Source organism: Sciurus vulgaris (assembly GCF_902686455.1).
Source record: "Sciurus vulgaris genome assembly, chromosome: 6".
NCBI classification, from domain to species: Eukaryota; Metazoa; Chordata; class Mammalia; order Rodentia; family Sciuridae; genus Sciurus; species Sciurus vulgaris.
The window spans coordinates 75462751-75474402 of NC_136466.1; the positions used below are offsets into that span (position 1 = coordinate 75462751).

Below are 11652 nucleotides of genomic sequence, written 5' to 3' on the forward strand. Positions count from 1 at the left end.
AAGATGGTATGACAAGTAAGGCAGACCAAGCCACAAGTGCAAGATTCTGAGCAGCGAAGGATAAAATGTAAGCAAATATCTATTGAACAATGCAGACAATCTAAAGTAGGAAGAAATCATTCAAATACTGCATTGTAGGTGAAAATAAATGTGGGAACATAATTACAGATTTGCTATCCCCTTCCCTTCTATGTTTCGATTTCTAATATAAGCCAAATTCTGTCTACAGTCACAAGTCAAAGAAAGTATATTCCAAAGAAAGGGTGAACATGTCATATCTATTATCTTTTCCAGAGAACATGTCATTCAGCAGGTAGTCCAATTCACTCTCTTTTGTTTTGTTTTCAGGGAATACCTTTGTCCCTGGTGAGTTTTTCAATCATGTCACTCTGAAGTGTGACTCAACAGTTAGTGGTGAGGATGCACTTGTTAACAGAGTGAAACTTGACATCCTGAACTAGTGCCCACAATTCTCCAAGCACTGCTCACAAAAATATCAGGCTGATACCTTCAGCCTCCTAAGCCAGCAGTGAGCAAAATTTTCCATGAAGTAAGTTAATTAATTAAAATTGAAGTTCTGGCAAACAAACAAAAAACCCTACTTCTCTTCTGACTTTCCTACCACATTTCATGACACCCATCTTTGTTGCTGAACCCAAAATTCATTTAAACCTCCACTCAATGTACAACCTATATTCCTTTAGTCTTTTTCTGTTTTCCTTTATGTGACTTCTTTGGTTGCAATGGCAAAAGTTCTTATCAAAACCTTTCATCAGGTGACTTTAAAATGCATAACAACTGCACATATGTACCCACTTCCCCTTTCTGCACAAAAACACACACCTTATAATGTGATTTCTTTTCTACTTGCATTTTTATTCATTTATCTGATTTGAAGTCATTTTCATAAAAGTGAAATGTCATTTAAATGTAAGTAAAAAAGTTATTTGGTATCCACTTGTAATTTATCATTTTTTAATGCACTAATCATCCAGTAAAATGTTTGTGAGCACATGCTCCCATATGGTCCACAATACTAAAATGCTTACTCTGCCTGTCTCTTTTCTTGGTCTAAGTAACAGATCTCAGTTCAACACTTCTCCCTTCTTACCTAGTTAGTCACAGGTTATGGAAGAATTCTTCTCCTGCCTTAGTTTTTTCTATTCTTTTTTAAACCAACTAAGTTTTCAATTACCTGCTCCTGTTTTATTTCAATTATAGATTAGTAACACGTTCTGAATTCCACAAACTCAGCCCAAGACCCAGATGCTGCTTCTTTAGTCACCTTTTGCTTATGTGTATATAACTTTATACATAATTATATATGTGTAATTTTTTTTTTTTTTATGTTGCCCACATTGGACTTGAACTTGCAATCCTCCTGCCTTGGCCCCCTGAGTAGCTGGATCACAGGCATGCACCATGATACCTGGTTTCCCATTCCTCTTTCTCTACAAGTTTGGTTTTCAGTTGACAAAGACTTGATCATGTTTTCTTCATTACAGGCCCTCTTTGGTCTGGCATCAACTTACCCTCCAAACCTAATCTGCAATTGCAGGGTTCATGCTTTGTAAATTTTGCAAAACAAAACATATGTCTTACATTCTTCTGTTGTTTTACTACTTTCACCAGAGCTACAGCTATAAAAATCCTGGCATATTGCAAGGTCCAGCACTCTCCATGAAGATACCTCAATCCTCTCAGACAGAACTATCACTCTACTGAAACACTGCTGGGGTTCTTATTCCTCTGTCTGATATTAGTTTTTGTTTTCTTTCAACTTCTTTATTAAGTTGGTTGCCTAAAAGACATACGTTCTCAGATTGATAATTCTTGTCACAAATAAAAACAACAAAAATAAGCAATATGTGCTTCAAATATACATAATCCTGTCATATATATATGTATAAATAAATATATATAAATATGATATATATAAATATGTGTGTGTATATATATATACACACACACACACACACACACACATGAAATCTGGATCCCTGTTCCCAGAAAGATTTTGGAATCAAATGTGAATGAGTTCTGTTTTCAGAATATACCCAAATGTGTGTGTAGGGACAGTATACCCATAATATAGTTCACTTAGGTTCCTTTGTTTATGGTGTATAATTCCTTAATTATCCACTTGTGAGATAAGAATGAACATTAAGAAACATGAAATCAAAATTGCATTTGTTTTTACATCAGTGCTAAACTCAAAACAATAATCTCTTTGGCTCTAAATGGTAAATGTTTCCAAAGAAAAAGGCTATTTAACTTTTTTTTAACCTTCTGAAAGGGGTTTGCAAAAAAAAAAGGTAGATTGTTTTGATCTATGTGTAAGAAGACTAGGTTTCATCCTGCAACACAGCATGAGCAGCAAAGACAGCAAACAAGCATCACTGTCTGCACATATAAAGAAGCCTAGCTGAACCACATCAAGCCTATGGAATCACCAGCATGATGGAGGACTGAGCCTCATGCAACAGAAATACAAAATTAATGACACATCTGTTAGAAATTTCCAAATCCCTGCTCTCAACAATTTTAGTGTACCTATTAAATATAGCAAGTCATCTAGAAAAATAATTTTTATTTATTTATTAACCTACTTATTTATCTTGCATTACTAGATGTATTGCTGGCGCCTTATTAGTAAACCATGCACTTGGCAGCCAAATAGTGTTTTATTCTTCATCTTCATTCATACTCCAGCCTTCACTGAACAACACACACACTGCCAACAGCCACTGTCTAGGTCATAATTATTCAAAAGGTCAGATCTGTAAAGATGTGGACTTTAGGTGGCTCAAAGGCGTGGAATTAAATAGCAAGTGATCAAAAATTGAGAACATCCTTCTCCTTTCAATTATTTTTCATTCTGATTACATCAGGAAGAAAACCTCAATTTGTGCTACTGTGGTTTTAACCCTGTTAATCTTTGATAATCTCTGTTCTTAACAAAAAGAACAATCCTCAGGCTTGCAGCCTTCAGTAGACAAATATTTGTAGCTACATTTTAATATTAATGCTTATGCTTTCATTGTGATTTATTTTTATAATTTGCTTCTCTTTATGAATATTCAACTTGGTTTTATTTATGGTTTCCAATTTAGTGAAATAAGCATTCTTTCTAAGTAAATTTAGGTTAACAAAGATAAGGTTATTTAAACAAAACATTAAGCAACTTACAGCACAGTAGATCGCACCTATGACAAGAATTTCATTGCATGTATACAGAAATGGGAGAAAGACTTGGTCGCAGCAGATACTCAGTAAATGCACTTACTCTATTGTTCACTATCTACACAGCTGAAAGAAAGTCATGAAAAAGACTAGCTTCAAGCTTCTAAGACAGTAGTTGTTAGCAGGGCAAAGAAGCTACATTTGACAGTGTCCAGAGACTCTGTAGTGATCACACGGAGAGGAAGGTTGCTGCTGGTATCTAGTGGCTAGAGGCCAGAAACACTACTAAACATCCTGTAATGCACAGGAGAGCTCCCACAACAGGCATTATCTGGGCCAGAATTTCCAAGGTTCCTAAGCTGAGAGACCCCCACTGTAAGAAAAAAGAGAAAGGTCTACATGTATTACCCTTTACGGGTCATGGTGAATCACCCTCTCTAGACATTGATCCTTTAGTCATTTGATCTTTGCCACTGATAAGGTAAAGTCAAGAAAAATCCTAACCTAACCCTTTTTCTCTTTTACCTTACCTGCCCTTACCCTCTCTTGCACTTACAATGAAGAAAAGGTTCTGCATCCTTTCTGTGCTAATACTGTATCCTCAAGGGCTGGATCTAACTTCCTAATTAAGCCATTGAAGTTACAAATTCTTCAGATGATCCTGCACTACAAAGAGATAAAAGGATAGTTAAGGTAAAGATCAATAAAATCTGGGTAAAAACTTGAGTTTAGCTGCCACTGATTTCAAGGAAAGGTATTCTTTGGCCTGACTATTATGGTTCCTTGACTCAACTAAATATTAATATTTCACAGATAAACCTAGCCTTGATATTTTAAAAGATCAACATTGGTTTTATTAAATCCTTTCCCACAAGGGAGTTTTTTAAAAAAATCAAAAACTAACTTTCAGCCAGATTTAAGAAAGAAGAAGAAAAATTAATTAACAAGCAAATAATAACTAGTAGTTTAGGCAGTTCACTTAGTTAACTCCCAATACTTTGTCTCAAACGTATTTCTGCAAACACACAACCCACAAATATATGTCTAAGGGTTAAGTGCTCACAAGAAAGCTCTTTGAAGCTATTTTGTGGTTAGCATTCTCCCTCCCCCCACCCTCTCAATTTCTCCAGAACAGTTTAGAAGTCTTCTTTTTTTTCTTTCAAAATCAGAAGTTATTTTGAACCTTGTAACAGCATTTAAACATGGAAAAATAGGTGTCCTTAAAGCATGATCCTATCATATGGTCCTTAATGGACTTTAAGCCTCTTTACAAGGAGTGCATTTCCAAGTACTTTAGAGATTGGTATAGCTCGGGGGCATTTCCTGCCTTTAAGTTCAACTTGATTTAATGCCTAATCCTGATACACCTGTGGTAAAGTGATAGCCAAGGTGAAACTGAATTCTTTTCATTTCAGAACCACAGAACACTGCCAACTGAAAAATGGCATTATTTCCAATCCCTACAAGTTACAGAGGTGGTGGTTATCAATACTCACACTGTGAAGAGTGCTGAGTGAGATGAGGTCATGGTCACATAAGTTTTATGAAGAAGATAAACAAGTTACAATAGTTCACTTTTCTGGAGTGACTAGAATGGAGATCAAAACATCAAAACCAAGAGGCAGCAGCATTTCAAAAAAAGAGGAAGGGGGAACACCTTTTGTGCCCAGCCCATCTTATTACCATTGAGAAATTCTTAAAATCCTTTATTGCGCACCTGTTAAGTACTATGCTCAGTGCTAGACAATGTGCACATAATAGTGAATAAGCCAAACCCACAGTCAGTATTCTAGCAAAGAGCCCACATAGTGTCAGTTTCTATTCTACCACTTGCAATCCCACCTTGCCCTTGAGTCAACAACCTAAGAAAAGAATCAGGTGCACAAAGAACAAGACAGGGACTGAATAGGTATAGTTTTAATTCCAAGTCACATAAAAACCATAACATCCCCAAAGGCTGTCAGCTTCAAGGGCAGTGTGTGTAGCAGGAGATCAGTAGCCAGCACTATATCCTGGATAGGCTGTGGGGCCCTAAAAGACAGAGTAAGGGGAAAAGCTAAGGTATGAGAATTACTAGCCAAGAGAATGGTCCAGGAGGAGGGCCGAGCAAAGAGAAGGGGAAAGGGAAAAGAAAGGATCTGATCTTCACCAGTCATGCTGAATTGTTTCCTAATCATAATCCCTATTATGATGGTTTGGAAGTGGGACTTTTGAGAGGTGATTATGTTTAGGATAGTCATGAGAGTGGGACCCTCATGATGGGATGAATTAGGAGAGGAAACCTGAGAGCTTTGTTTCTTTCTCTCTCTCTTTCTCTCCCCCACCGGCCCCCTCCCCGCCTTCCTTTCTCTTTCCCTATGTTCTGAGGACACAGCAAGAAGGTGGCCACCTGCAAGACAGGAAAAGGGCCTGCCCTCACTGGGGAAATGAATCAACTAGCACCTTGAACTTATACTTCTCAGCTCCAGAACTGTGAGAAACAAATGTTTGTTGTTTAAGCCACCCAGATATTCAAGCCAAGGCCACCAGCTGAAACTCTTGTCTTGGAAAACACACATTTTTCATGTTCCCTTACAGGAGGCATCTGCTGGTTGTTACTTGGGGCCAGAGTTATGAATTTCTATTGAAGCACCTTGCTTCTCAGGCCTCTGAGTTCCTCCCCTCCACAGTGAAGATGATTCAGGTGCAGCCCCTTCCCCTCAACCAGTCCAAATTCTTGCTTGCCTAGTAGGTCTTCAGAAAACACCAGTGGTTTCCCAAAAATTTTGGAAAGGGAAATCCAACAATGACTTGGAGGCAAAAGTAGAATTTTTCTCTTGCGCAATGGACCCGACTCAGTACTATCAACTGGTCTGCAAGACATTTTTTAACAGGACTCTGCCTTGTAGTTCAATCTGGAATACACAGATTTATGGCCTAAAAGAGAATTCTCCCACTGAATCACAACCCATTAGTGGGACGTGAAATCACATGAGTTCTGCCAATATTTTTCTAATGAAACAGAATACAATCAAACAGCATAGAACAGAAAATATTAGAGTCTACTGTCAATAATATGAATAGGCATTATTTCATCAAATCGTTCTGTTTTACACATACACATACACACACACATATACACACACCTCACTATCTAAATCTATTTGGTTCTTATCTCAAGAGTCCTATATAATTATATTTGAGTTAAGTTGCAACAAAGATGTGTCTTTTAATTGTGAATTGGTTGGGGAGGCAGGTAATAAAGGTCACCAACCTAAAAACAAACAAACAACAAACAAAAACCTACAGTAAGTGGAATGGAAATTTTTAAAAAATAATTTTTTTAGTTATAGAAGGACATAATATCTTTATTTAATTTATTTATTTATTATGTGGAGCTGAGGATTGAACCCAGCGCCTCAAACATGCTAGGCAAGTGCTCTACCACTGAGCTATAACTCTAGCCCCTGGTATGGAAATTTAAAAAATATATATAAAATAATTAAAAATCTTTTTACTTTGTCCTAATTTTCTTTCTTTCTTTTTTGATTTGTCCATCTGTAAATACACCTGGCTTTGTTATAAATGTTCTCTTAACCTGCTACAACAGAAACAAAAGGTAGGACATACCTGAAAACAGGATATGCAGAACACAGGTTTAGATGCACAAGGTCAAATCCTCACCATAGAGCTGGCCAAACCAATTCTTGTCATTTCATGTGCCAAACCACTGGACAGAAACTCAACCAGAGGCAAGTTCTCTTGCGCATTAGAAAAGCATTTAAAATGGTGATTTCTCAATTCACTGGGCAAAAGACCAACTGCTGTCTAGGACATGGAGCCCTGAATAGGATCATGACCAATTCACATTTTGGAAAGAATTCATATTTTGGATAGAATTGAATTTGTTGGTGAGTTTATAATGATTTTTATAAACTTTTAGACAAACTTTTCAAGTAATACAGTATTTTCAAATGTGATTTTAGAAAAATTAGTTTTCCTGACACTTAAATAACCCCCATACATCCACACCCCCAAAGCAAAAGTTAAGGCATCTGCCCTGGTCTAAATGCTACATATGGATCAGTGCTACCAGCAGCTGCCTTCACAAGCAACATCTGGGGCTTTAGATGGGTATAACCTTGGGAATTTAGCTATCCTTGAGTTTCTAAACATGCTCAGGTGTGTTGACACCCAATAGTCATGTTGGGTATAACCTTGGGAATTTAGCTATCCTTGAGTTTCTAAACATCCTCAGGGTGTGTTGACACCCAACAAGTCCAATCTTCTTGATTCCAGGAGTCAATAATTTATAACAGATAATTATAACAGAGGAACCAATAAATCACCAATTAACTCAATATTGTTGGGTTTGTCTAAACTCTGGAGCTTTTCGCTCTTGAGTGGTACCACACAACACCAGAGCACTACTTTCTTAGCATATTAATGACAACTGTGTACTAATGAATTGAATGTTTTGTCCTTAGAGCAACCACTGGCAAGCAGGTTTGACCCAAGACGTGAGAGTAAAGACTTGAAACCAATTAACTAAGTTCAACTTGATCACTAGTATAGGAAGGAAGAGGATTTTATCACAGACTGTATCTATAGTAATAATTTTGATTATATAGTCTTAATTATATTCAGAATACTAGTTGCTGTAGGTTTCAGGAATATTTTGTTGAAAAAAAACTAAGTTGTATCATTAAGTTATAATATTTCAAAGCCTTAACAAATAGTGTAAGCATATAACTCACCAATGCTGCCATCTATAGAAAACTTACCTAAACAATTACACATTACTACTGAAAAAGAGAGAAGTTTACAAGCTTTAGTTTTTTTCCCAAAAAAATCTTAATTCTGTGATTTTTAAAAGCCAAAGTCTTAGAAATATATAGTAAGTTTGGATTTGTAACCCCAAATTTATGCAACATATAACACCAAACTTAAGGAAAAAAAATCTTTAAATTCCTTAGGCATTCCCTGTGATGTCTACCATCCCATGTGTGTACAATTGGCAGTTATTTTTCTCTCATTTTTCCATTCCTCAAATTAGAGGAAATTTCTTCAGTTTTCTGATGGCAAAACTTATTAATAAAGACAAGCTGTACCGATGATAAGTTGGAAAGGATTAGAAGCATCTAGGGTAGTTGTTACTTGGATGGCAGTTAGGTTTGCTGCTGGGACAGTCCCTGTAGCCTCATCAGGCACTTCCTCAACTATGTGGCAGTTTCTAAAACACCAAGTAAACAATTTTAAGTAAGTTATCTATCTCCTTAATCAGAAGTTTACACAGCAGTACCGCTGCAGCACATCACACAATTATGTACACACAATTATGCAGCACATCACACAGTTAGGTTTTGAACCTTGCAGACATATTTCTGTTATTTCATATCAATATATATGTAACAGATCTTCAGAAGGACATTGAAAAACTTGGATCAGAAATGGATGCTTTGCATACACTATTCAATGCTAAAGTATTTTGAGACATTAAGCATAATGAATTACTAAGTTTTCATTCAGAAGTTTTTCATTTTCACGTATCATCCATTCTCAATGAGCCTTTAGTAGTAATAGCAAATTGGAGATAGGTAGGGCAGTGACCCTTATACTTTCTAGCCAAGTACCAACATTCAGAATCCTGCTCTTGCTCTGTGGTCTCTAATGACATTTTTTAATTGGTTATTAGCTAAATTATTTCCAGCAAAAAGAGAAAGGAAAATAAAATTGCAAAGAAGTTGCAATTTGTCAGCAGTTTAAATTACATCTTCCTTGATGCTGTATAGTAAAGGGCCCTGCATTTAAACTGGGTGTTGAAAACAAGTCTCCTTACCTATGAACAACAGAAAAGAAAGAAGAAGAAAAAAAAAAGGAACGAAAGAAAAAAATTCAATGGACAAAAATATGAGAACATACGGAATCATTCACAGGGCAAATCTGCTACCTGTTTGGATCTCCAGGGAAGGGATGAGGGACATTTATGCTTCCCTAGAGAGATAGGGTTTTATATATATAATTTAAATAAATCAGCAGACCTCTTCTCACTAATTACACTGCATGGACCCCATGTGCTATCTCTTTAAAGCCACACTACTTCATTATTCTGTCCTTAACTCTCTTAAATGATTCATTTCCCCCTTCACTCCTGAGCACACTCTGCAGGGAAGCTAGTATTTAAGTTTAATTCCTAGTGCTACTTGCTTTGGAGAGCTTGATGAGGGGAAGGAGGAAGAATTTAATTTAATAATTTTGTCTTGATATGAGGGGCACCCTCCAATCCCCACTCCCCAAAATAACAAGCCAGCTATAACCGTGAGCAAAGACACTAATTGGGAAAACAGGGCCCACGTGCTGTGAGAGCTATCACCCAAGAGAAGGGGCAGCCTTCTCTTCCTGGAGCAGGAAGGTTGGGAGAGTACCGCTGATGGTAACAACTGCACCGGCCTAGGCACTCTCGGGAAGACCTGAGCCGCACCTGAGAAAAGCTTAGCTCTCTCCCAGACACTAACTAGGCGGCGAAAAATAGAAGGGCAGAGAGGCGAGTCCCCTGTCCTCGGGATTAGCCACTGCGAGAGGGACAACCCAGGGTGCACGCTGCAGGCGTCCCAGCCCAAGCCCGCGCCTCAGAGCTCCGCCTGGTCCAGGGAACCTGCCTCGCCCCGCCTTACCGTCCCAGCTCCGACTCCACCTCGAAGAAATTGCTCAGAGCATCCCTGTTGGAACCGTCGATCCAGTAATCCAGGACGACGTTCCCAGACCCCGGGGCCGCACTGGCGGTGACCGAAGAGCAGGACGAGGCGGAGCAGGAGGGCACCGTGACTTTGAGCATCTTCGCGGCGGGACTCCGGAAGCCGCCGCCGCTGCCGCCGCCGCTGCCGGAGCTTGCAGCCCCGCCGCCCGCCGCCTGAGAAAGCAGGAGCGAGAGAGAGGTGGCGTCCTTCACACACGCGCACACACCCACCGCCTGCGCCTCCCCGGCTCCGCCGCCGCGCGCTGGCTGCAGCTCCCCGCCAGCGCGCTCGGGAGGAAGGGTGGGCGGAGAAGGGGGCGAGCCACTGCGAGCCGGTGTGCAGAGGGAAGCCGGAGTCACCGCCAGCCGGAGAGAGACGAGGGGGAGGCACCGCAGAGCAGAGAGATTCCCTCCCCTTCGCTCCTTCCCTCCCCACTTCCCCTCCTCCCTCTTGCCGAGCCTTTCCAGCCCCCCTCCCTTTTCCCTTTCTCCCTCCCAGGCTGTGGCTGCCGCGGTGCCAGCTAGGGCGGCTCCGGATGCAGGAGCTTGGAGAAGGCACAGGGACCAGAGCATCATCCCACACGCCCTCCCGCGGGAGCCCGCAGCCTGCAAGGAGACCGCGCGCGGTGGGATGAGAGCTCTGGGAGTGGCGGGCACCCAGTGGATGGTGCGAAAGGAACCTGGTCATTGTTGGTGCAACTCATCCCTCCTCGAGCGTGTCTCGTAGCGAGTCCCTCCCACCCAGCACTAGCCAACCAGCCATCCCTTGTTCGTCCCTGTGTCAAAGATTATATTGGTGGAAGAGGGTGTCCTGTGGTTTTCAGTCCTCCAGGGCTCCTGTGCCCGCATCCAGTGGAAGCTGGAGGAAAGGGAGAGGCCTAGGTCCAGGGTAACCTGACTCACCTTTGGGCGAAGTCTTCAGTTGGAATAGATGCTGTTGTTGCTGCTGGTGGCACTGCCGCCTCTGACACTGCTGGAGCTCCTAAAGGGGCACATGCTTGGCTGTGTCTAGTTCAATCTCAGCGTCTGAAGGCCAGCAACAGAAGTGGCTTAGAGAATTACAGGTCTGGAAGGGCCCTGGAGAGTCCAACTAGTCGAACCGTCTGCCTTAAGGCAGGACCTGTCACCATTCATGGCAGTGAAGAACGCTACATTTAAAGTTTTCTTCTTCCCAAGAGATGTATTCCACCAGAAACATTCTAATGTCTGTCCATCACATGTCATAGCTGTTCTAAGAACTGGTTGAATATCTATCACTATATTGGTGAAACAATGATAAATTCAATCAAGTAGTGATAGGTGTGTGAACCTACTTGATTGAAACTGAAAAATTAATACAGTAACTTCTCACAACTAACATCATGAGGATGAACACATCCTCAATTTACAAATTCTCTTTAAAATGTCAAATATATGTAAGTTCATACAAATTCCGTTACCCAGTGGATTAATTGGTGAAATATTGAAAATGCATGATGTTACTATTTGGAGAAAAAATTCACTAATCTTCATGTCAGAAAATCAACCTCATAAGCAAACCAAGATAATAAAGCTCTCTAAAGTAAATTCCAATTCTCACTAAGTAAGTTTCCCTTGGCTTGGTGGAAAGATGGGCATCTTTTGCTAAGCCATTTTTATTTACACCTCTTGAGACAGGTTCAGAAGTGGCAGCACTGCACGTAAATGCTTGTGCATCAGGAGCGATTCTTTTCTCACGTAGGTCAAAAGCAAGCATATTACATTGAAGGACGTGG

General features: G+C 40.1%; 1 protein-coding gene across 4 annotated transcripts in view; it reads right to left on the bottom strand.

The window, feature by feature from the left end:
- Positions 1–10894, bottom strand: part of CAMK4 (calcium/calmodulin dependent protein kinase IV) — a 245401-nt gene extending 234507 nt beyond the window's left edge. For 2 of the 4 annotated variants that reach the window (XM_079143533.1, XM_079143532.1), the window contains exon 1: positions 9837–10303. Coding sequence is in view for 3 of the 4 variants with exons in the window: in XM_079143532.1 (XP_078999658.1) it covers positions 9837–9997 (161 nt within the window). In the remaining variant the exon portion in view is untranslated. Of the gene's footprint in view, positions 1–9836; positions 10304–10578; positions 10612–10801 lie in introns of those variants that run through there. The other 2 variants (XM_079143531.1, XM_079143530.1) reach the window with 2 other exon arrangements.
- Between the last annotated feature and the right edge of the window lie 758 nt (positions 10895–11652).